General features: G+C 39.5%; 1 protein-coding gene across 8 annotated transcripts in view; it reads left to right on the top strand.

Moving 5' to 3' along the window:
- The window catches only part of SORT1 (sortilin 1), a 66802-nt gene that overhangs the window by 9993 nt on the left and 30237 nt on the right, over positions 1–26572 (top strand). For all 8 annotated transcript variants that reach the window (XM_055403917.2, XM_088835545.1, XM_055403916.2 and 5 more), the window contains exons 2-5: positions 12187–12246; positions 14365–14438; positions 23425–23527; positions 24058–24222. In XM_055403917.2, the coding sequence (XP_055259892.2) occupies positions 12187–12246; positions 14365–14438; positions 23425–23527; positions 24058–24222 (402 nt within the window). The remainder of the gene's footprint in view (positions 1–12186; positions 12247–14364; positions 14439–23424; positions 23528–24057; positions 24223–26572) is intronic.

Here is a 26572-nt window from a genome sequence, read left to right as displayed (position 1 = left end):
TTTCCATAACTATGCCTACCCTTTTAAGTGCCAAAGTTTTTATTGTTTGTTTTTTAATGGATATCTTTCTAAAATACTTCTCTGCCTCCTTAGTCAACAGTATGATCTTGGATCATTAAGGAGATTAAATTATGCTGTACCACGACTCATTATTTTAACGTGGTGTGGCATTAATACCCTCAAAGTCTGTTGAGATTTGTGGGGCTATTTTCACCCATTTCATTGGCCCAGATTTATAAGCTTAGCGAAATGGTCTGCCTTGCTGAAGTTTACTCTTTTTTTCTTGTAAAAATGATAGTCCCCCTTTCAAAATCCTGTTCCTTCTCACTGCTGTTCCTGTCTCTAGAAACACTGTCCCCCAAATTTAACTTCTATAAACTAAAAAATTTTACTTAGCTTAATTTTGCTTCTGTAAGATGCTTCTGTAAACTATGAAAACAGATTACTAATTTTAGATAGTCTAACAGGTTTAGCAGATTGATTTAGTGTGATGGTCTGCAGGTTTCTCTTAGTGGTCAAGTCCATAGGTTTTTATTACATGGACAGTGGCGTCAGAGATCTCTCTCCCTTGCTTCCTTTCACTGAGTGCCCAGGTTGTTGAGTTTTCCAGATACGGGATTATTGTTGCCCTTTTTTGTTGACACTAGACTATTGTGGAACAAGGAGCTGATTTTTTTTTTCCCCGAACGAAGACAGAGCAGTGGAAAAGCAAACTGAGTTGTGAAATTATCGATGAGTCATAGAATACTAAAGCTTACAAGAATTAGAAATATTGTTGTTCCAGCTTCGTCACCTTGGCGGTGAAGTTAGGTTGCACTGCTCAGATTCACAGAGCTATTGGCAGAGCCAGAAATAAAACTCAAGTTGACCAGGTATTAAGCCAGTGCTCTCTTCTGTATCATCCAGCCTCAAAGGAAGCTGAATAATTGAATAGGTTTGCAAGCTTGTATGCTGTTTTATGTTTAGCCCTTTTATTTCTAAGGATAGTCTCCAGGAGAACTGGAACATTTGTGATCTTATTTTTGGCTCATGTTGTGTGATCCTAGCAGGCTCTTATTTAATAGAACTGTATTCTGTTAAGGTTTTCTTCCTGCCCACAAGCGCTTTGCCCAGGTTTGTCCCAGACCTCTCTTGCACGTCACTGTGTCCCATCTATCCTGTGTTTCCTGCTTGGGTTTGGACGCCTGAACCTTCAACTCTCAGCCTTTATGGAATCACCGGTGCCTTGTTACTTCATTTGACTCTCATTACTCCAGCGAGTGAAGGAGCATAATACAGTTTTATTCCTGAGGAAATATAATAGATTCCCAAGACAGAAAATGATTTGTGACTACTTTCCCAACCAGCTAGTTACTAGACCAGGTTTTAACACTCTTTTGCAGTTTTATTTTCAGTGACAGGTTGTCTTCTGTAGGTTGACTATCTTGCATGTTCAGTCCTCATTTTTAGACTTCTGTTAAGTGTGTTCACAGAGTACAGACTTCACGAGCATAGAGTGTGTGTTATCACTGCTGTGTCCCCAGTGCCCGAAAGAGGATCTGGCACATGGTAGGCAAGCAGATTTTTTGTGGAAAGAAGGCATGTGTGTGAAGGGTGACATCATTCACTCCCTGTTTATTTGCCAGATAGGCTGTTCCTGATGGCCAGACAGTCGGGTCGTTTGCAAGTGGCTTTTAAACCAGGTCCCCCCATGTGAAACTGACCCAGGCTCAGTTGTGTTGGTGTGAGTTTTTTCAGTATTTTGTTTTTGATAGGGTGTATAACTAAAGATAGAGATTTCTCATTACCAAGGTTTTTTCCAAGCTACAGTGACTCTTGGGACCAACTGTGAGTTCTCCTAGCCATAGCAACAGTAATTTAATTAGGCTTCTAGTTTAATTAGATGTGAAGACAAAGTTATTTCTGTGAAGAATGTTGTGTTTTGTGGCCTTTCTTTTTTTCCAGATGAAACTGAAAAATTTTTTTTTAATTTGAGTCACTCAGTCATGTCCGACTCTTTGCGACCCCATGGACTGTAGCCCGCCAGGCTCCTCTGTCCATGGGGATTCTCCAGGCAAGAATACTGGAATGGGTTGCCGTGCCCTCTTCCAGGGGATCTTCCCAATCCAGGGATTGAACCCAGGTCTCCTGCATTGCAGGCAGATTCTTTACCACTGAGCCACCAGGGAAGACCAAGATGGAAGTAGGGATGAGCCAGATGAGTGTAGAAATGGACATTTGTGTTCATTCGTGGTCTTTTAAATGCGTGAACCTCAGGCTTTTAAATAGTGGGCATTAAATGTGTGGATGAGTCTTGCATTATCCAATGTCAAGATGAATGTATTTCAAAAAGCTGTCACCTACTTTCTAACATGAGTCCCTGGAAGCCAGCTTGGTTGTAAATGCCCATCAGTAACTCCCTTCTACCCAGAGCTCCCCTGCTGGGGTCAGTATATGGCTATCAGTGCCACCTGGGACACTAAACATCACAATCTTTTCAACAGATGATGAGGTGCAGAGTAATCCAGTCACTCTGGAAAAACGATAAAGAAGAAACATCACCATAAATTCTACCTGTAAAAGGTGGTTTCTGTTAGTATTTAGAAGAATTTGTTTTTAATCGTAAACATAAACACACGATTTTACCTGCTATTCTGTAAATCTGCTTTTTACTCAACATGTTTTGAACCTTTCAAAGTCGGTAAATACCTGAACATTTTCAGTAACACCTGGTATATTGTTTTATTGCCTGAGATAACTTACTTAACAAAGCGTCAGTTCTTCACCTAGCATATACAGATATAGTGATATGGGGTTGTTATGTGGATTAAATGATAATGTGTGTAAGGCGTTGAACACAGTAGATGGCCTGCAGGATGTAGTGAACATGCAGGGGTATAACGTCTTCTGTGAAGATGTGTAATTATCCCCTGATGATAAATTCTTGAGTGGGATTGCTTGAGTCATGTGGTTTGAACATTTTCAGTTGATTCACATCACCAAATAGGTCTCCAGAAAAGTTAACAGCTGTTTATACACGCCGCTCCCACCCACAGCGCACACAGGCGCTCTGGTCTCCGCCTCTCCCTGGATGCCTTTGATCAAGCTTTTCCAAAAGGTGGAAGATGTTATCACATTCTTTTTCTTTGATTACTAGTGAGATTGAGTAACTTTTCAAACATTATTGGTCATTTCTGTGTCCATTTGTGAATTGGTTGTTTGTGTCTCTTGCCTGTTTTCTTTCGAGGCATTTGTCTTTTTCTTACTGACCTGAACACTTTGTATATTGACCCTTTGTTGTGCTGCAGATAGTTTTTCCAGTTTTGTTTCAACTTTATGTTCAATATTTTGCTATTGTTTATATAGTCAAAGTAATTGATATATTAAGGGTTCTGGCTTTTGTATCATTTTTTAAATGGCCATCTCATTCTAAGTTTGTAAAAATATTCACTCATACTTCTAGGATTTTTGTGGCTTAACGTTTTGTATTTAAATCTTTGGTTTATGTGGAATTTAGTTTGGGGGGGCGGGGGGGTGATAGGAAGGAAGTTAGTAGGAATCCAGCTTTTTATTTTTTCCAAATAGCTAGCTTTACCAACTCTCCTTTACCAATGATTTGAAATGCCTGCTTTATCATACATTAAAAGAAACTTTGTCTAGTCTTGACCTTTGTTTTGTTCTATTGATCTGTCTTATCTATTCCTGTGCCAGTAACTGTGCTATGGAATTAATAAATCTCTCACTGGATGTGGCCAAGTTTCATGCTCATCTGCTCCTGATTGGATCAAGCTGACATTTTACATAACTAGTCTTAAATTTCTTGGTTTCTGAGTTTTCTATGATAGGGTATGATTATGTAATCTGAACTACTGTGTTTACTCTGTGGTCCCTCTGGCTGCTGGTTTTGGATCGCTAATCACACAAACAGCATGTTTACGTGGTTTCCCTTAATTCTGACTTGCTTCTAGAGCCTACATTTGGCTGGCTGCTTAGCAATATGTAGTGGCCAGATCGAGTTGTCTTTCTGCTGAATAATCTACCTCTTAGGCATACTACACTGGGGCAGCACAACTATTGATTATCAGAAATAAAACAGGCCTCAGCTCTCTGCCACCTTTTCCATTTCAGTTGTCATGTATACAGTTAGTACATAGCATCTTTTTTTGTAACAATGCTTGAGGTAGATTCTCTACCTACTGTTGGCTGGACTCCTCAACTCCTAAATGTTTTTGTATATTTATTATTTTCATATTGTATGATGTTCATTGGAAATACTGTGTTGGAGGTTTGGGGTTTTGTGTTCCTAAAGGGCTTATTCTGCCTTGTGGTTCTTTCTATCCACAGAACTTTGTCCTCTGCTCTTATTTATCTTACTCATCTTACTTTGCCTTGACTAGAGCAGTTGAACCATAACTTATTAGTTGATTATGTTCTGCTGTATATACCGTTGGAAACCTTCCTTGTGTGAGTAAGTGATCCTTTGGTGTCGTGTCAGTTTTCTTTGGGTGTTTCAAGAAGTGATTTTCTTTTCACACACATTTCCTTTTCTCTGTTTTCATTATCCTTCCATTCCCACCAAAACTGTGTTTATCCTGAAGTTCTTATTTAACAAGTACTTGATATACTGTATACTCAGAACTTTACTAGTTTGTGAAATTAATATGTTTTATAATATGTTTTATCAGTGTTACCCTTTGAATTTTTTCAAAATGTTTGCCTGTATCTTCGTGTTTGTTCTGCCTGCACAACCCCCTCTGCCATATCCACTATTATTTATATCTGCTCCCACCTCCGTAAGCCCTGTTTAAATCTCAGTGGACAGACTTTTATTTCTTCATAGTCAAATATTTGAATTTCTTTTCTGTATAGTCTACTCCTGGCCATTGCCTCTAAACACTTTGATGTGTTTGGGGGAACTTCACCAATTTTTGACTATATGGAGTTGATGGTAACTACAGTGGAAGGAGAGGAATAAGATCACTATTGTACATGTGAACACTCAAGAATACACACTGCTGCTGCTGCTGCTGCTGCTAAGTCACTTCAGTCGTGTCCGACTCCATGCGACCCCATAGATGGCAGCCCACCAGGCTCCCCCATCGCTGGGATTCTCCAGGCAAGAACACTGGAGTGCGTTTCCTTCTCAGTGCATGAAAGTGAAGTTGCTCAGTCGTGTCCGACTAGTAGCAACCCCATGGACTGCACACTAGTGTTTATTAATGTTTTGGCTGGCAGTAAGGTCATGGGAAGAAACCCTGCTGCTGCTAAGTCACTTCAGTCGTGTCCGACTCTGTGTGACCCCATAGACGGCAGCCCACTAGGCTCCTCTGTCCCTGGGATTCTCCAGGCAAGCATACTGGAGTGGGTTGCCATTTCCTTCTCCAATGCGTGAAAGTGAAGTCGCTCAGTCGTGCCCGACTCTTAGCGACCCCATGGACTGCAGCCTACCAGGCTCCTCCGTCCATGGGATTTTCCAGGCAAGAGTACTGGAGTGGGTTGCCATTGCCTTCTCCTAAGAAACCCTATTTAGCCATTATTTACCGAAATGGTGGAAACCACATTAGAGGAGGGGTTACACACAGGTCAATTTTGGTAGCAGGGGTTTGTGAATAGACTTTTATGGAGTTATTCATGGAATACCTAATAGCTTGTAAGATCTTGTGCTTGGCCTTACAGGTAATACCAGATCATACCATTTACCATCTAAGAAGTCCCAGCATAATTTGAGAGTGCAAGCAACAGTACTTTGAGAGTACTGTACAATTTACAGTACAAACAACATCCATAAGCACTGTGGAAAGTAACACCTAAGAAGAGATCATTCAAACTCTGATAACTAGGAACTACAATAGTTGGTTTTACATGGAAAAATGGGATTTCAGCTGTCTTTCAGATCTTTTGCCCTGGTGTAGTCCCTCTCTTGTGGCTGTCAAAAAAGAAACACCCACAATATGGGGTGCAGCCACTATGAAAATAGTATGGAGGTTCCTCAGAAAACTAAAAATGGAATTGTCATATGATTCAGCATTCCCACTCCCGGGCATACACCAGACAGAACTATGATTTGAAAAGATTCATGCACCCCTGTGTTCATAAGCATCACTATTTACAATAGCCAAGACATGAAAACAACCTAAATGTCCATTAGCACATGTGTGGATAAGAAAATGTACATGTGCAATGGAATATTGTGTATATGTGTGTGCTTAGTCACTCAGTTGTATCTGACTCTTTGCAAGCTCATGGACTGTAGCCTGCCAGACTCCTCTGTCCATGGGATATTCCAGGCAAGAATATTGGAGTGTGTTGCCATTTCCTCTTCCACGGGATCTTCCTGACCAAGGGATTGAACCTGTGTCTCCTGCATTGGCAGGCAGATGCTTTACCACTGTGCCACCGAGGAAACCCTAATGGAATACTACTCAGCCATTAAAAAGAATGAAATAATGTCATTTGCAACACCATGGATGGATCTAAAGATTATTGTACTAAGAGAAGTAAGTCAGAGAAAGACAAATACCATGATATCAATTACATGTGGAATTTAAAATGGGACACAAATGAATATATCTACAAAACAAAAACACTCACAGATATGGAAAACTGACATGTGGTTGCCAAGGCACTGCAGGGGAGGGAAAGATTGGGAGTTTGAGATTAGCAAATGCAAACTATTGTAGAAGAATGGATAAACAACAAGATTCTACTGTGTATAGCACAGGGAACTATATTCAATATCCTGCAGATAAACCATTATGAAAAAGAATATATACATGTTTAACTGAGTCACTTTGATGTACAGCAGAAATTAAACTCAACATTGTAAATCAACTATACTTCAATCAAATAAACTTTTTTAAAAAAAATCCTGCCATATAATGCTGAGGAGCAATGGAAAAGTTCAGAACAGAACGCTTCTTTAAAACCTGACCTTTTAAAAGGTATTCTCACTGGGTGTAGATTTCTGTCTTTACAGTTTTTCCCCAGTTCTTTAAAGATTTTGATACACTGATTTGCATTGTTTCTGAAGAGAGATCTTCTATGATTCTTTATTCCTTGGTATGTAGTATCATTTTTTCTTCTGGATACTTGTAAGATTTTTATCTATCACCAATTTTAAACAATTTGAACATGATTTGCCCTGATATAGTTTTCACTGTGTTTCTTGAGCTTGGGGTTTGTGAGGTTCTTGGATCTCTGGGTTTATATTTTTCATTAAATATGGGGAAACTTTGGTTATAATTTCTTCAGTTTTTTCTATTCCCACCCTCTACATCTTCCAGACTTCAATTATATATGTGTGTGTGTGTGTATTTATTCGTTTATATATAGTTGCTTGAAGTTCTGTAGCTCAGTGATTCTCTGTTAATGTTTATATTTTTGGCCTTTTTTTTTTTTTTTTTTTTGCTGTGTTTCTCTGGATAGGTATGGCGTCCAGTTTATTAATCTTCTCTTCTGCAATGTCTAATTTCCTGTTAATCCTATTCATTGTAATTTTCATCTAGGATGTATAATTCTCATCTCTAGAAGTCCAATTTGAGTTTTTTAAAATACTCTTCCGTATCTTTAATGCTCATCTTTGCTCAGTCTATTCTCTAACTTCTTGAGTGAACATCTGGAGTATTATTATAACTTTTAATGTCCTTAATGTTATTATTTGTGTTATCTCTGGGTCAATTTGATTGATTTTTCTCCTCATTATAGGTCCTGTTTTCTTATTTGCATGTCTGGATTTTTGTTGTTGTTGTTGTTGACTGTTGGACATGGTGAATTTTATCTGCTTGAGTGCTATAAATTTTAATATTCCTATAAGTATTCTTGAACTTTGTTCTGGGTCATAGTTAGGTTACTTGACAATAGTTTGATCCTTTTTGGTCTTGTTTTTAAGTTTTTTAGGCAAGACTAGAATAGCATTTAGGGTTAATTTTTCTTCATTACCAATGTAAAACTTTTCTGAGTATTCTGTCCAGTTCCTTGTGAAATACGAGGTTTTCTGTATGGTTGTTGGAAACAGGAATTGTTTCTGGTCCTGAGTAAGGCCCTGATATTGTTTCCTTCCAGTTTTACCCTGGCCTCTGGTAGTTTCCTAGCATTCATGTGATGATTAGTATTCAGATGAAAACTCGGCAGGGTGGTTAGGGAGCCCACATCTGTAGATCGCCACTGTTCTCATTCTGTACAGCTCTCTCCTCTGTCACACACTTCACAATGAACTCCAGCCTCTTTGGCCTCCCCAGACTGTCAGCTCATCTCTTCAAGGGAGAAGGACCTCTGGACTCTGCCTTGTCTCCCCTTCCCTGTACCATGGCCTGAAAATTATTTCAGGACAGTACACTAGGGCAGATGTAGGCCATCATTTGCTGCTTCTCTTTCAGGGATCATTGTCCTTCATTGCCAAAAGTCCAGTGTCTTGAAAACTACTGTTTTATATATTCTGTGTTTTTATTTTTTTATTTATTTTTAGTTGTTTCAGGTGGAAGGTAAATCTGATCCATGTGACTCCATTTTGGCTGGCTGGAAACAGAAGTCCTCTCAGAACAGAACTTTGACATTTCATACTCATTTCTGTCTCGAGGAAATTAAGTGGATCCGGCCTTGTCTTTTCGCTCCATTGTCCTCCCTTTCAGAGCTCTGAGAGTAGTTCTTCTCAGAAGTGACTTTAATCTTCATTGTTTTCCATGTGCTGTGCTGTTTGTGCCGCGCTCAGTCACTCCGTTATGTCCAACTCTCTCTAGCCCAGGAGACTCCTCTGTCCATGGAATTCTTCAGGCAGGAATACTGGAGTGGGTTGCCATGCTCTCCAGGGGATCTTCCCAACTCAGGGATCGAACCCACGTCTCCTGTGTCTCCTGCCTTAGCAGACGGATTTTTTACCACTGTGCCAGCAATAAAGAGTCTGCCTGCCAATGCAGGAGACGTGGGTTCAATCCCTGGATCAGGAAGATTCCCTGGAGGAGGAAATGGCAACCCATTCCAGTATTCTTGCCTGGAAAATCCCATAAACAGAGGAGTCTGTAGGCTGCAGTCCATGGGGTAGCCAACAGTCAGACACGACTTAGCAACCGAGCACACTATGCTGTGTATTAGTTGCTAAAATGAATAGGCTTGGTCCCTGCACCAGATGGGCTTCAGCTCTAATGAGGGAGGCAGGCATGATTCTTGTTGCTATAATTAGAAGTAATACATGTTTTGAAATGTCTGAGATGCTACCACAGTGTAGAATGACATGTACATTTTGTTAAACATGATAAATAAGCAGTAGAATTAATGGCCTTTTGCTGACATTTGTAAATTCTGTCTCCTAACCATGACCAGATTGTCCACACTTTCCCTGGACATCTGTAATCTTCCTGTTAAAGGGGTAGGATTGAATCTATGGTCTTGGTTCCCCAGTTCTCCTGGATTTGTTTCCTTTCCATATGACCTTTTCTTCCTGTCTGAGCTTTGGTCTGTTGTTAGATCTGATTTCATTTTTTTCTTTCATTTACAGCACTATAAGAGTGGTAGAGACTGAAATATAAAAAATTCATTGCGTTTTCTCTAGGTGGATGAGTTTTCTCAGTGAGTTTATGCATTTTCAAAAGTAAAACGTATTTGGTTGCTGGGAAGGGAAGACTAAGGGTGGCACTATTACAGTTAATGAATTTCACTTCCATTTTCCCAAAGGAACTCTGGGTGGTGAATGAGGTCAACTGTACTTTGATTTGTTTGGGTTACGTTGAGGGTTGCTGGTGTCATCTAACAGTCCTTCTCTTTCTGTGACTGAGCAATAGAAGATGTGAGTAATGCCAGTGTGTCTGCTGACTGGGTCAGGTGTGTAGAACATTGCCTGAGAAGTGAAAGCTTGATCAAGCTAGCAAGAGCTCCAGTGATGGAATTTTTCTTTTATCCTAATCAGCTTTTGTGCCCAGAGCCTGTCTTGGAAAGATAGCCTTTGTTTAGATGACTGTTAGCCCGTGCAGTCTGTCTGGTATTTGTGGAAACTCTGGATATCCCTGTTTCTCCTCAAGGAGCTCATTGATGTAATTTCAGACACTGTCCTCACTCAAGAGAACACGCTGCCTTGCTCTGTGTGGCATCTTAGAAGACGCGCTGCTGTGTCAGTTTTTAAGCTTCTGGTTCCAGATGTCTCGAGCAACAGACCTACTTTTTCTCAGATGCTTGGCCAGCTTACACGTATGAATAGCCTTTCTGTCCTGCAGTGGCTCTGAGAAGCTCTTGAGCATTTGAGAGTTAACGAGCGTTTACTGAGCAAGCCGTCTGTGTGGCACTGAGTATGCTATTTACAGAGATTGTACAAGAGATTCTGTTGACCTCAAAGCGACTTACAGTCCAGGGGGAAATAGCGACCCATCTAGTAGGACCACAAAAGAAAATTAGAAGATAAGTCAAACAGTTAATGTGTGAGTTCTGTTTCTTCAGACATCTCTACTGGGATTGGTGGCTTGAGTGACCATGCAGCTGGAATCCCACCATTTATAGGCATGCTGTATTTTGAATCAACTTTGTGGTTTGGGAAGGATGTATAATTCAACAAAATGCTTATTGAACATGCAAAGTATCATGGTAGGCTCAGGGCATACCGCAGCTATAAAAATTATATCCTCAGCTCCTAAGGAACTGATCATATTTGGAAAGGCAAGGCGTATTTGAGATTTTGAAAATTTTTGTGATATTTTTAAGTCTTCATAAAAGAAAAGCATAGTCATCAGCAAACTACTCACTTCTCTGGATGGTGGGGCTGCGGGGAGGTTGTGGCGGGGAAGAGGAAGGATCTTCACTTCTTACTGTATACATTTCTAATATTAATGCGTGTAGTAAGTTTTTACCAAGTGCCAGTGTTCCCTTTTTGGTATTATTTCTTTATTGGTTAAAAAAGTGATAGAGACTAATAGATTATACACATAATGTTAACTTTGAGTATCTCTGTGTGATAGGATTTACATTTTCTTTGTTGTCTCTATTATTGTCTGGGCTTCCCAGGTGGCCCAGTGGTAAAGAATCCACCTGCCAAGCAGGAGACATGGGTTCAATCCCTGGCTTGGGAAGATCCCCTGGAGAAGGAAATGGCAACCCATTCCAATATTCTTGCCTGGAGAATCCCATGAACAGAGGAGCCTGACAGGCTCCAGTCCATGGGGTCACAAAAGAGTCAAACAGGGCTTAGCGACTAAGCAACAACATTTTCATCTACTTTTTTCTATAATGGATATATATTATTTTATAAATAGAGAAGCAAATATTGGAAAACCAAAGCTTGAAAGGACCTACAGTAATTATTATAACGAATTTTAATATGATTACCATATTTTGGATATAATATACCAGCTTTCCCTTTTTTGTCTCCTCACTTTCACCACAACTTTATTTTTTATTTTTATTTTTTTAGGTAATTAATTTATTTTTTATTGGAGGCAAATTATTTTACAATATTATATTGGTTGGTTTTGCCATACATTGATATGAATTTGCCCCAGGTTTACATAAGTTCCCCCTCCTGAACCCCCCTCCCACCTCCCTCCTCCCTTTATCCTTCCTCTGGGTCATCCCCGCATGCCAGCCCCGAGCATCCTATAACATGCATTGACCCTGAACTAGTGATTCGTTTCACATATGACAACATACGCACCACAACTTTATTAAGGTGGTTCTATTATTATTAATATTATTACTGTTGTAGTTATTATTATTAAATAAAAAGGTGAAACAGGGACATTTACTCTTGCTTCTTTCCCTTGTCATTTGGGTGTATTAGCCTAGAAACAAAAGGAATCCAGCTATTAGCTATTTGGCTGTACTGTGAAGGCTCCTTAGAAGAATTTAAATTATGCTGATTGGGTTACAATTATATCTGTCATTGTGGGCTGTGATCTCTTGTTTTAAAATATCCTAAGAATACTTTCTGTATCTTTATATTTGGTTCTGTTGGAGAAAGCAAATAGATTATCCCATCTCCCCATCTGGTACAGTGAAGAGAACTCATCTGCTTGGCTTACTTTATGTGAGAGAGAATTAAAATTTCCAAGTTATTTGTGATTCAGGTTAAGTAGTTAAATGCTGTCTCTTCCAAATTTTGTTCCAGAAATCCATATTCCCTTTTAATTATAAAGATAATTACTTTGAAAGTAATAGTGGCTTGTGTTATTTAAAGAAGTCAAAGATTGAAGAGATGTCATTTCTAAATGAGTTTTTTTCCCCCCCTTATAGCATGTATTTGATGATCTCAGTGGCTCGGTATCCTTGTCCTGGGTTGGAGACAGCACTGGGGTAAGTAATGTTTTGAGTTCGTTGATTCAGCCTAGCAAGAAGATGGTGTAGATTTGGGGGAGTTTAAGTGCTAAATGTTTTACCTTCTGAAATTGTTTCCAACTTCAGCTGTAGGAAATGCGTGTTTGTAGGACAGACTTCCAGAAGGCTGTGGTTAGTTTAGGGGTTTTGCTTTTAGAACTGGGAACATCTTGTGACCACCTTCTTCCATAATAGAAAGCTAGACACCTTTTTAGTCTTTGGTGGCTGCTTCATATCAAGATGAGCAAGAAGAAGAAAAGAGGAGAGTGCTGTGTGAAAAGGGAGCCTTACAATTTTGGGGAAAACTTCTACGTGGAAGCAAAAATGGCACATTACACATGTTGGCATTTTTCCTCCGAACTGTATTGTTCCTGTATCCTTTCCCATAGTTAGTGTTAAAGGACTGTGGCAGCCATGGGCTTATCACTGTTCAGCTCCATCTGTTGTCCTTTCCCCAATCACAAAGGAGGTAGGTACTGCCAGGATTGCGGGAATGAGACAGTCAGTAAGCTTCTCCTTAACCTTCCTAGCATGTAACCTGACTCCCAGTAGGAGGTTTGCTGAGGATTCATTGGCCTCAGGTCTTGAACAGGGCTTAACATTACCTGGCTCTGTTATTATCCTGCCTGAGCAAGGGCAGGGACCACAGCTCATGCCCTCCAGTGTTCCAGTAATGTATGTATCAGAGCACTGAGGCACATGAGACTATATCAGAAGCTGAAACAAATACAATTTTTGTACTAAAGAGCAAGTTATTAATTTTTAAATTGCTGATAGAATTTCTTTAAGCCTGTCTCATTTGCTTCTAAAATTTGAGTTGTTCCCTATTTCCCATGATTTATCACTTTATCTAAAATAGTTAGTATCTCCAAGATTTCTTGTTATATGGCTGTATGAGACTCCCTAGCTTCTTATTCCAATCTGTTACAATCATATCTTCATGCATGTTTTCTCTAGAAAAATACTTATTTAAAAAATTGATTTCATGGAGAACTAATATCAGGGAGAAGAAAAGGACAGATGTGACATAGTAACCTCTATTAGAGCATTCACCCTATTCTAGCCTTGTAAGTGGAAGGAGAGATGATTCTTGACTGAGAATATCTTAGAATAATATAGATACAAAATAGTTAAATTCTTCCTTTACTGTTATTTGGAGTTGATTAGCTCCGTTTCACACTGCATTAGATGTAGGCAGTGGGACCATCTCAACAAAACAAGCTGAGAATTTGAATCATTGTAAGCATGAAAGTGAAAGAGGAGAGTGAAAAGGTTGGCTTGAAGCTCAACATTCAGAAAACAAAGATCATGGCATCTGGTCCCATCACTTCATGGGAAATAGATGGAAAAACAATGGAAACAGTGTCAGACTTTATTTTTTTGGGCTCCACAATCACTGCGGATGCTGATTGCAGCCAGGAAATTAAAAGACGCTTACTCCTTGGAAGGAAAGTTATGACCAACCTTGATAGTATATTAAAAAGCAGAGACATTACTTTGCCAACCAAAGTCCGTCTAGTCAAGGCTATGGTTTTTCCCATGGTCATGTATGGATGTGAGAGTTGGACTGTGAAGAAAGCCGATCGCCAAAGAATTGATGCTTTTGAACTGTGGTGTTGGAGAAGACTCTTGAGAGTCCCTTGGACTGCAAGGAGATCCATCCAGTCCATTCTAAAGGAGATCAATCATGGGTGTTCATTGGAAGGACTGATGCTAAAGCTGAAACTGCAATTACTTGACTCACTGGAAAAGACTCTGATGCTAGGAAAGGTTGGGGGCGGGAGGAGAAGGGGACGACAGAGAATGAGATGGCTGGATGGCATCACCAACTCTGTGGACATGAGTTTGAGTGAACTCCGGGAGTTGGTGATGGACAGGGAGGCCTGGCGTGCTGTGATTCATGGGGTCGCGGAGAGTCGGACACGACTGAGCGACTGAACTGAACTGAACTGAAGCCATAATCACTTGGTCCTTCTTGGTTTTCATATGTATTACAAATAGGCTACTGTGAAGCAGAATTATTGGCAATCTTTCTGATATTCAGATGTTACAAACATGTAATTGCTTCTTGTTGACCACATGCTTTTGTCTCTCCAGATCATTCTAGTCTTAACCACCTTCCATGTACCACTGGTAATTATGACTTTTGGACAGTCCAAGCTATATCGAAGGTGAGATGCCTAGCATATCGTTGGGGGATTTAATTGAGTAACATAGTGTGACTATAAGTTCTCTGCTTTTCTAGGCATGATGGTATCTAACAGTTGATTTAAAAGATCTTCTGGCCTTCTTAAATTTTCATCAGATTGTCGCCCTCAGCACATTTTTTAATATCTATCTAGTTAGCAACCTAAAGCAGCATGAAAAGGATTCTAGTTCCAAGGAAATAAGGTTGACCTGACTGAGTGGCAGAACAGTAAAAGAAGATAAATGAAGAGTCTGTAGGAGTGTGTGTATGTTAATTTAAATGGATATTTATTTGTGGGGAGGTAGCATAGAGTTGGCAAGCCACTCCAGTACTTTTGCCTAGAAAATCTCATGGACGGAGGAGCCTGTTAGGCTGCAGTCCGTGGGGTCGCTATGGGTCAGACACGACTGAGCGACTTCACTTTCACTTTCACACATTGGAGAAGGTAATGGCAACCCACTCCAGTGTTATTGCCTGGAGAATCCCAGGGACGGGGGAGCCTGGTGTGCTTCCGTCTATGGGGTCACACAGAGTCGGACATGACTGAAGTGACTTAGCAGCAGCAGCATAGAGTTTAACCATCTTTCTGTTTATTATGAGCACAAAATGGTTTTATACTCCTGAAGTAACAGTCCTTACTGTACCTTCCAAGTGATTTTTCTTTTTTGGCCCCACCATGTGGCTTGAGGGATCTTAGTTTCCTGATAAGAGATTGAACCGAAGCCCTGGCAGTGAGAGTGTAGAGTCCTAACCACTAGACTGCCAGGGAAGTTAGATATCTTATATCTAAAATATTAGATAATATTTTTCATCTAATATTGTGAGCCCCAAACAGATTATTTTTAGGTCCAGAGGAGGTTCTCAGGTCAGACCTACCAAAGTGCCTGGTAATGATGATGGTAATATATGTTCTGGGACTATAGTCTATACTGTGACATTCACAAAGTTTGAGAGTTGTCTTTTCAAAGGTCCAGCTTAGTTAAAGGATAGGATTCTTTTCCTTACCGGTAAGATTCAAAACCAGCTAACTCCCAGAAGTTGCTGATTGTCTTCTCAATCATGTGTGTCTATCCCATTTTCTGCCTGGGGACCTAAAGAAATTTGACATTTCAGCAGATAATACAGAAATTACCGTCTGGGCCAAAGAATCTCCCAGGAGCCACCGTACTTTCTCAGGGGTCTTTGCTTGATTGTTGACATTGGCCAAGGTGGGAGTGAACCCACGTTGAAACTCTAATATATATCAATCCAGCCTGCCTTTCCCATTTGGCGACCCTTGACTGCTGCTCCTGAGTCTGGAGCCAGTGCTTTCTGCCCTTCAACACAGAGACTTTAATTTAAAATAGGTCAGGAAAGAATTTCCATCTTGAAATTGTTGTACACTGCATGAAGGCAGGTTCTTGACTAACTTGGGGTTCTCCAGCAACTAGCTAAATGACTGACACATAACAGACAGGCAGTACATATTAATTGAATGAATGAATGCCTTGCCTTCTCTAATAATTCTTAGGCTAATAGTATTTTTATTTGTTTGATAAGGATTGACAAGGTATTACAGAATCCTCATTCTAGAAGGGACTGTAATTTATAGGTGATTTTATTAGGTTAGAAAACTAGTTGAACCATTTTGGGTAGATGAAAAGTATCGTGTTTGGGAAGGAAAAAGTGCATTAAAATTTTTGTAACTTTAGTAAACTCTTTCCATTTTTTAAGAAACTTTGCTGTTGTAAAAGTCTTTGTGATAGTTCTCCTTACCAGCTCACCTTCCATTAAAAAAACAATGCAACTATATTATAAAACATTGGAAATTTTAAATGAAAAAAAATTCACCTTAAAGTCAAGTAATCTTATTTACAGTTTATTATCTTGACTTTTCCTCTTTAATGTTGTGCCATATAACTCTATAGTCTTAGGAAGCAACATGGTACAGTGTAAAGTTACCTCTTGGCATATAGGCCTGGGGTTGAATCTCAGCATTATTTGTGAGCAGAATGAACTTGGGTAAGTCATTTAACCTCCTTGAGTCTTTTTGTCATCTGTAAAAGAAAGATGATAATAACATCCACCTTAGAGCCATTGAGAGTTGTGCTTTGCAGCACAACTGGAATAAGAACTTGGTACCGTTAGCTGTTGCCTTGCCAATGGCCAGATACGGCATGTAACCAGAATGTACCGGCACTTGGTACTATTAGTAGTTTTTTAAATGAATTGAAAGCCTTCCATACCAGTTGATAAAAGGTGATTTCCTGCCTGCCCCCAGCTGCCTCCATAGCTTCTACAAGTACACCCTCACCCCAGCCAACATGCAAGTGTTACCAACACCTGATGTTATGAACTATAACCACTCTGATTGGTCACTGCTCATCCGATAATATTTGTCAAATTCTCATCATTTTTGTTAGATTGAAAGAATTTACTTAATCATTATTCTCTTGGACACCTAAGTTGTAGTTTTTTCACTAGTGTTAATGCTGCTGTGATAAATATCACACACGTATGTCATGCTGCTGCTGCTGCTCAGTTGCTTCAGTCGTGTCCAACGCTGTGCGACCCCATAGACGGCAGCTCACCAGGCTCCCCCATCCCTGGGATTCTCCAGGCAAGAATACTGGAGTAGGTTGCCATTTCCTTCTCCAGTGCAAGAAAGTGAAAAATGAAAGTGAAGTTGCTCAGTCGTGTCCGACCCTCAGCGACCCCATGGACTGCAGCCTACCAGGCTCCTCCGTCCATGGGATTTTCCAGGCAAGAGTACTGGAGTGGAGTGCCATTGCCTTCTCCGCATGTATGTCATAGAAGATGCCTATTTCCAGTTTATATTATGGTAGCAAATGAAAACCTGCTGTCTGATCTTTGCATGTTTTGAATCCTTTACTAAACTCCTTCTCTTGGTTGAATTATGTTCTAAACCTGTTGCTTCAGCCGCTTTTTTGCTTGCCTTCTGAATTCACGTGTTAGTCTCTATAGTGCTCTTCAATCAGGTGGTTAGAAATGGACCTGACAGACCAGAGTCATACCCACGGGGAGTGAATTGTTTTCACAACTGCTTTTCCTGTCCTTTTGCTTTTCAGAGTTGTGCTTACTTTGAGACAACCCCAAACAAAACAAAACAGTATCACTGTGTTACTGCTTAAATACCTACCACCCTCTGACTCAGCCTTTTTCCATCCTATATTTGTCTAGTCTTGTGAGAAACTACTAATATACACTTTACCAGAGAGTAAAACAAGTTGTTTCTGGTATAGTATGTTACTAAGGTTCTTTTTCTTCATTTTGCACACCAGGTTTGTTTGTTGGGTTGTTTGGTTTTACCAAGGTCATTTTGAATATTAATTACTTCCTCCCTGCTGTGAAATGAAATCTCTTCCAGAATTTGGGTGGACATTGTAAATACACCTTGTTGCCTCTCCAGCTAGGCTGGCCTGGCCTAGTCTAAAGTGACTCATGTTGTTTGACACACCAGCCAAGAGGCACGTGTTGCTTCAGAAATGAGAAAGGGAGGGAGCAATTTGAGCAAAATGAGTCCTGAATATGCTGAGCTTGCGCAACTGAGAAATCAAATAAAAGCCTGTTGAATGTGCTCTGAAGACTCTTCTGTTTTTCACAGCTTTAATGATTGTATTATTTACTGGATTATCTTTCTCTCTTAAATCTTGTGTTGTCAAAGGTTCATTTGGGATTCAAAGAGAAGGCAGCTAATCAGATGCCACCTGCCTTAAGCAGTACCGCATGGAGGTGTGCATGAGGAGAAGGAAGTTACAGGGAGCACACTTCAGAAAGAGGATTGTTAAAAGATTTGGGAAATAAAGTCCCTGGGCATTAATGATTGGATAGAATTGAATAACACATTAATATCTTCAATTAAAGGGAATCATATTTGAATAGTACAAATTTTGATTCCATCTTCAGGAATATTAATTCATATAATAGATTATAAAGTTCATTTACCTCTCACTTACAAATATGAAATTAAAAATGAAATAACTAATTATAGTTAAGATGATAATTTGATTTTCAGCAACAAATGTTGTGTGTCTTTTGTTTTATGGCCCTTTGAGTCTAACCTTTCATTGTAAGATTAACTTAGTGAAGCACATTATGTACAGCAAAATTCTATACCAGGTTAACAGAAAACTGCTGGACTATTTTACTTGTGATTTCTATTTCCTATTGAAAGTTGTTCAAATTTTGGAAATTGGTAAGTGAATCTGTAAGAGATTTCACATTAAAATTTATACTGTAGTCAATGTAAGTTTTTCAGGATGTTACCTGAGGTTTAATAAAAAGGATAACTTAAAAATATGCAACAGAAACTTCTCTGACAGTTTAGTGGTTAAGATTCCATGCTTCCACCACAGGAAATGCAAGTTTGATCCCTGGTCAGGGTGCTAAGAACTCACATGGCCAATAAATAAATAAACAATAAAGATATGCAGCAGATATTAAAGCAGAGTTCAGTAAACCAGGTTCTCCAAGGCATCTCATTATGACAACCTTTTTAATGATATGCTTGGCTCAGTTTTCACCGTAGTAGTTATTAACAATGACTGCATATTCTAATTACAAGGTTAGCATAAATTCTATTTGCAGAATATATTTTTCTGCTTTTTGTTTCTTGAAGTTTATTGAAATGTATGATGATGGCATTTTACTGCACCTTCATTTTTACAAACTTAGGGCATATAAAAATCATGAAGCTAGGTGGTTTTTGTCACTTAAATATTCCCATGATTTTCATGGGAATGAAAATCCTGTTCTTAGGATTATCTTATTGTCAATCAGAGCAAAATAAGGACCTCAGATACATACTCACATTCCTTCTGATAAAAAGTTGTTTTATTTATAATATTTCACCCTCTTTATTTTCCTACTTGTATTTTCAAAATTTCTTTAGAAAACATGCATCCTTTTCAAATAAGGATACAATGAAAATTAAATTAAAACACAGAAGGTAGCATCAGACAGTTGGGGTTAAAACAAAGAAACTGAAGTGTTGGGAATTCAGTTTAATGTAGATTCAGATTCTGTCCATCTCACCCAGCAGTGGTTTTAGGTCTGTAAGTCTTTTGGGACGTTTTAATAAGCTCCATTCTCCTTATTGATCTTTTAACTGGAAATCTCAATCCAGTTAGTTCTCATTCATGATAGTTATGTTCTCCAGTCTCCATGAATACTGAATTAGTGAATACTGAGCCATTGCTTCTAGGGGAAATACAGAATTAGGTTCCTGCAAACTTCTGGCCACAGCATTCGTTTTCATCAGTTGATCAGTCTGTTAACCTTGTTTTATGTGTGTTTCTGTTTAAAGATAACTTCTGTGTATTATTGATTCATTAACATTGAACTCACAACCAACTGTTGCAGAAAGAAGCTTATCTAACTCACATATTTTCTCCAGAAACACTAAACAGCACTTCATAACTATGCTTGGGGACTATTTAAATAGCAAAGCACCAACAGAAGGCACAAAAATGCAAAATGCAGAGCAGTAAACAGACTGTGAGGAAGATACTCATGCACAGTATAAGAGCTGAAACAAGAAAGCAGGCCAGCCGCTTGTTGGACTTCAGAAGGGAACATGGGCCCCAAGTGACACATTTTTCGTTGCCCTTTGCATATCTGCCAGTGACTAGGAAAAGTGCCATGAGTATTGATTTGAGGTTGCAAATCTGAGTAGTCAAATTTATAAGTAGGGAATCTGTAAATAATGAGGATTAACTATATAAGCTTTCTCAATTAGTGAAAACTACAAAACTAATTTTTTTGGAGTTTATTGTCTTCCTTTTTGGTAATAATTTGTAGTGACTTAATCATGGCAAAAATGAATTAAAGGAGTAAAGAAGTGGTTAGGCCTGAAAGTCAACCAAACAAGGATATTTATGCTTGTTTGATTGTTTAAAAAAGTAAAATGTTAGATTCTCTGAGATATTGTAGGATTCTTTTATTGTTACTTTTCATTGAATGTCTGCAGGTCAAATGCCCATTGTCACAGTTCTCTATATTATAAATGAAAAGCGGTCAAAAACTGAGGTGTGATTCTTGGTTATTGGCATTTGGGTTGAATGTCAGTCAACATGTTAGTCTTCTGGAAAAATACTCTCCTGAGTCCTTCATTTTAGGAGGAATTTTAATGCTATGTCTTATCAGAACTCCATGTGATGATTACTTTTTTTCCATTTATTTAAATAACGTCTAGATTTTTCATGTTTTTTGGTGGTATTAGGCTCCATCCCAAAAACGTTCGTACTCCAGTACTATTTTTTATTGTTACAAATGTACATATTCTTATACATGTTTACACCACAGATATAGCAAAAGTGATCATTTATTTTTGCTAACCAGAAAGAGCTTTGTTAGGTTTGATGTATAGAATTGTTATTAAAAAGACTAACTTCTAAAGCAGATGGTTTCACAGGGCTTTATTAATGTTTCCTGTTCATAACTCTTAATTACGATATGGAATTTGAAAAGTGATTTAGTTTTCAACGTGTTTCATTGATTTCCCCTCCATGATATATGATGTATTCCTATATATTTGCTGATAAAAGATAAAGTCACTTTAAAGCAAAGTGCCATATTAAAATATATTCCTGGGCCCAACATGGCCTTGACAAAACACTACTTAAATCCCAGCAGGTTGACACTGGTCTATCATGCTCCATTTGTTTATCTGGCTAAAGTACCAGAGTGTTGTAGCAGATGATTTTTTGTTTCCCTCATGTTGCTTTCTTTTTCTGAAGGGCAGGGATATGTTTGTTGTGCCAAGTTCTTGAAAAGCAAGCACACTTGCCAGCAGGTTTGTGGAGGTTCCCTGGGATGTCATGAAGGAGGGGTGATTTGTGAACTGGTGATAAGCTGCTGCAAACCCTTTAGGACATGGTCTGAGCTATTGATGATGTATGCACTGTAGAACTGGGACTTGAATATGCATATCTCTTGGCCTGCTGTTGAGAAGATAAGAACTTCTCTTGTACTCAGAAGTCAAAGGGAGGGTAACAGGAATCTGATGGGTGGTTTCTAATCCCTATTTTATTTAGTTTTCTCTGTGTGTGTTCTAAGAGATGGAAAGACAACTTAAAAGTCACATGTAAAAAAAAAAAAAAAAGTCACATGTAGTTTGCTTTAGCATAGTGAAGGGACCTATACCTTCACTCGGAGATACTTCCCTTCTGTCTCTCTTCAGTTTCCTCTAAGCTGACCTTTCCTGACAGGCCACAAGCCCTGGCAAGAAAGAGCAGGACCACTGGTTGCAGAGGAAGAATTCTTTACTCATAATTAAAAGTTGTCTCAAGTTTGGGGCTGAGAGTTAAGAGAATTAGATTGTAGTTTCAGTTTTTAATTGACTGGTTGACTTGATGAATTGCTTCCCCTTGAACTCCTTGTCTGTGAAAGAAGGGAGTTGGACAAGATGTTCTCTTCAGTTCCTTGCCTCTCTCATGGTCTGTGGTTCTGTGATTCTTTTTCTGTTGAGGCTGATAGCAAAACTGTACCACCTTTTAAGTCATATATTCTATCAGTGAAGACCACTGTACATTGCATTTATCATGGTAAGTGACTTGCAGTGCACAGTGGTCATCACTTATGAATACTGAAATTTAATTAATATTAAGATCTAGCATTATATATCATGTTAGAGCTGTGCATAGTATTAAATACTTCTGACTTTTTTTTCTCTTACTTTTTGAAACGTAAAAATTGACTTTAATACTTCTCAAAGATATTGTTGAACTTTTGGGAAAAGCTTTAAACAACCTTGGAGTTGAGATTAAGTTTATCTGTCTTCTTTAGCTGTGTGCTGCATGCATTAAGAGATTTGTGCCTAAGGATGGTAACTTTGGGGGAGGAGGTACTCAAGATCCTGCTACTTAACTTACAGGCTTTATCATGAGTACAATACAATGCGTTGATAAATTAGTTAGAAGGCCTTTGGCTACATTTAGCAGAGAGCCCAACTCACACTTTTAATATAATAGCTTAAGTAATAAGGGAATTGGGACTTCTCTGGCGGTCCAGTGGTTAAGACTTTACCTTCCAGTGCTGGGGGTGTGGGTTCGATCCCCGCTAGGGGAACTAAGATCCTGCATGCCTCGGGACTGAAAAACCAAAAAAAAAACAAAAAAACAGAAGCATATTGTAACAAATTCAATAAAGACTTTAAAAATGGTCCACATCAAAAAATCTTAAAAAAAAATAATATTAAGGGAATTCATGGCTCATAACTAAATACAGAGGAAGGATGGGTCGATTCAGCGCAGGGTCACAGGTTACCTCTCTGGAATCCCAGAACTATTTCAGCAGTACTGTCCACTCATGTTGGCTTCTTCTTCAAGTGGGGCTCTCACTGTATCAGAATGCCTGTAGCAGTTTTTTTGTTTTGTTTTGTATTCACATACTACAACATGGGAGTTTCTCAGCGTTGATGCTATTGACATTTGGGGCCAGATGCCCCATTTGATGCCAGATGCTTGTGGCCCTCTCTTTTTTTGGGAGACTGTGCCATGTATCGTAGGATGTTTAGCAGCACCCCTGGCTTCTACCTACTACGATGCCAGTACAACGCCATTAGCACCCAACCCTGAGTTGTGATAATGAACAGTGTCTCCAGACATTATCAAATGTTTGTTCGGTGGGGTGGGGGCATGGGGCAAAAATACCCTGGTTAAGAACCACTGATCCTTAAGGAAGACACACCATTTCATTAAATGATTGTCTTAAGTGTGTTTCCTAACAGACACCAATTCTCCCACTTTTTTCTTACTGGCTTAGCCTGGGTCCTTTCCTCATTCCTGACCCTGTCACCCATGAGGGATTGGAACTTCCTTCCACTAAATTAGGCCCACCACTGCAGGTAGGGGTAGAATCAGGAGGGTGAGTACCTCGATAAAGTTGCAGGAGAATGAGGGAAGCTAGGTACAAACCCAACAGTGCCCATGACCTCTGTATTCTAAATTTGTCCTTTTTTTCCCTCTCAGTGAGGACTATGGGAAGAACTTCAAGGATATCACAAATCTCATCAATAACACATTCATTCGGACTGAATTTGGCATGGCTATTGGTCCTGAGAACTCTGGGAAGGTGAGACTGTTTCATACGTGTACAAAACTGTGCATAATAGCATATGCAGGGCTGTCAAATGTTGATATTTGAATGGTCCAGTGATACACAGCATTATATTTAGTTTACTATTACAATATTTACAATATAATAAAATGAAACAATACTGATCACAAAAGAATGGCATTTTGCACACAAGTTCTTTTTTTGGACCTTGTCTAAGATGCAGCAAAACTCTTCATAATTAAGTGGTGGTGGTTTAACGTTACAAGGTATACATCTAAAGACAGCATTCTACTCTTTGGGGAAACTGGCTAATCTCAGACTGTGATCAAGCTCATCTACGTAGATACAATGCACTGGCTCAGGACGGTATTTTTTTTGTAAGACTAATACTTCAGGAAGAGAGTGTATCAACTAATCTGTTTTTATAACTCTTCTTACTTTTGGAACTAAAATTTTTGAACAAATGTCTGGTGAAAATGGTGGAGGAACTTCATGTACTTTTATAGTATTATACCCTGGTTCTGAACTTCCTTCTCCCTGACCAGGTGATTTTAACAGCAGAGGTATCTGGAGGAAGTCATGGAGGAAGAATCTTCAGATCATCAGATTTTGCAAAGAACTTTGTCCAGACCAATCTCCCCTTTCATCCTCTGACTCAGATGATGTATAGCCCACAAAATTCTGATTATCTTTTAGCTCTCAGCACTGAAGTAAGTCTAGTCGAAGAACTTGTCTTGCCTTTTGTGTTTTTATAGTCTCAAAATATACTGTCTAAAGAAGACTGTGTAGGTGATGCTTTTTATGTTGGACTGTCTTCTCGTGACTTCTTATGGTATAAAGTGTGGGTTTTTGGTTTGTGTGTGTGTGTGTGTGTTTTCCTGTATGGTAAAGGACACAATTTTCACATGCTGTCTATACCAGATAGGTCTGTGTCTAGTTATCATTACAATTTTTTTTTAAGTGAACAGATACTTACTATTAGAGTAATGAACTAGGAAACATTTTAATCATTCATGTTCTGCAAGAGACAGACATAAATTGTTAAACTTTTAAGATTGTTTCTTTCCTATGGCCAAACTACACCTTTATAATTTTTTCTTGTTCAGTCCTTAGTATAAAAACCTGTTGATGTCTGTCTTTGACACCCATGTGTTAAATATCCAGAGTCCTAATCCCCTGCACCCCCTACCCCATGCCTGTACTCTTCCCAGAAACCACTGGTGGCCCTCCCACCTTTGTTCTGAAAGTTTCCTGAGCAGCTCAGCTTTACCATTCCTGGAGGACCAGTTTGTTTTATCATGGATGTTAAGGGCCCAGAGTGGCTGAGTTGCCAGACTATGATAGTAATCATAATTACAGTCTGTGTTTATATGGCTCTCTCTCATCATATTGCTTAGCGTGTAGTCTGCTGACCTGCAGGATCAGATAGAAATCCCTGGGAGCTGGTTTAAGAAGCAGATTGCTTGGCCCCAATCCGAATGTAGTGTGTCAGTGAGGTGGCTAGTGTTTTTAACAAGCTCGCCAGCTGAGCCTGCACGCTAAAGTCTGAGAGCCATTGCTGTGATGACCATTCTGGGAATAGAAACAGGATTATCAAATATAGACAAGTTGGGCTGAGCAACAGGATGGCATAGGCAGGATGAGAAGGACACTTGGAAGAGAGGTCTGGGTTCTGGGCCTTCTGGGGGCAGAACTTTCAGTTGAGGTCAGGCTGGGAGGCTCAAGGAAGGTCAGAGTTAAACTCAGCCAGAGGAGGAAAACTAGCCTACCAGATAGGCTTCACGACTGAAAGCAACAATTCCTGGGAATTGGCCTTTAGTAGCTTGAGTTGGACACGACTGAAGCGACTTAGCAGCAGCAGCAACAGCAGCTTGAGCTGAAGGCCCTTCAAGGGAACAAAGAGACCCCTGTTGGAATGGACAGAACCATTGATCTGCCTTTGAAAACCCCATCACCCTTACCAAATATCTTAAGTTTATTAAAACAGCTATCCTAGGGAGAGACAAGCACGATCTGCCTTTAGGCCTGAAATTTCTTCCCATAAAGGGTGTGTTTGAAGTACAAATAATCAGGGTGGAGAGATGGACCAATTTGTACCAAAGTGCAAATAGGTGATATCAGACCGTTCCCTATTTCTAAGTAGGATTAGGTTAATTAGAAATGCTGGGAAGTGAATGTTACTAGAGGAGGAAGAGTTAAAGAAGAATGATGGGTAAGAGTGGAGGACCGCTGAAGTTATTTCTGCCTAAATCATCACCATTTCATTTGAGCTGCTCCAGGACACTTCAGTCCCGCCTCCAGTGGGTCTGGGCTCACTAGACTCCTATTGCCAATGTCATTGGAATTGTCAGTTTTTATCTTATGAAGTCTCTGCTGCACTTGAAAGTATTGACCTCCTTTTGGGAATTCTACTTGCTTGGCTTCTGTGGCAGTCCCTTTGGTTCTTTCCCACCTTCTAGCCATTGCTTCTTAGTCTCTTTTTTAAACTCCTTTCAACCTCCCCTTAAATCCCTATTGCTCATTTCACTCTGAGTAGTCTCTTCCACTCTTTACCATTTTGCTACCACTGTGATGTGTAAGATTCTCAAATCCCTACCTGTGGTCCTGGCTTCTTCCTAGGGCTGCAGATGCCTTTCTTGCTGTCTCCTGGGTATCTCTAGCTAGATGTCCCACATGTCCCTCAAACTTAACCTTTCTCAGCCATACTGTTCTTCCCTTCATCCTTATGTTGGCTGAAGATTCCACAACACTGCTTTCCCCTCACCGAGAATCCCAGAGTGTTCAACTTTCACACACACACACACACACATACACACATGTACTCCATCCTGCCCTACAGGAAAGTGTCCAGTTCTACTGAATCTAGAGTCTGTATTCTTTCTGAGCCTTTTCCTCACAGCTGTGGCTTCAGGCCTCACTAACTCTTAATGCAGCAATTAGTCACTGCTTTCCCTGCTTCTATTAATAGTTTGAACCCTCTGAAATCCATCTTTCTCACTGTCATCCAAGTATTCCTCTTAAAAAAAAGTAAAACTGATTGTGTCATTCCCCTACTTCAAG

This window comes from Moschus berezovskii, chromosome 4, assembly GCF_049115385.1.
Source record: "Moschus berezovskii isolate FMDL1 chromosome 4, NW_MosBer_1.0, whole genome shotgun sequence".
NCBI classification, from domain to species: Eukaryota; Metazoa; Chordata; class Mammalia; order Artiodactyla; family Moschidae; genus Moschus; species Moschus berezovskii.
The sequence above is the reverse complement of the archived record's forward strand: the minus strand, read 5'-3'. Positions and strand labels throughout refer to the sequence as shown.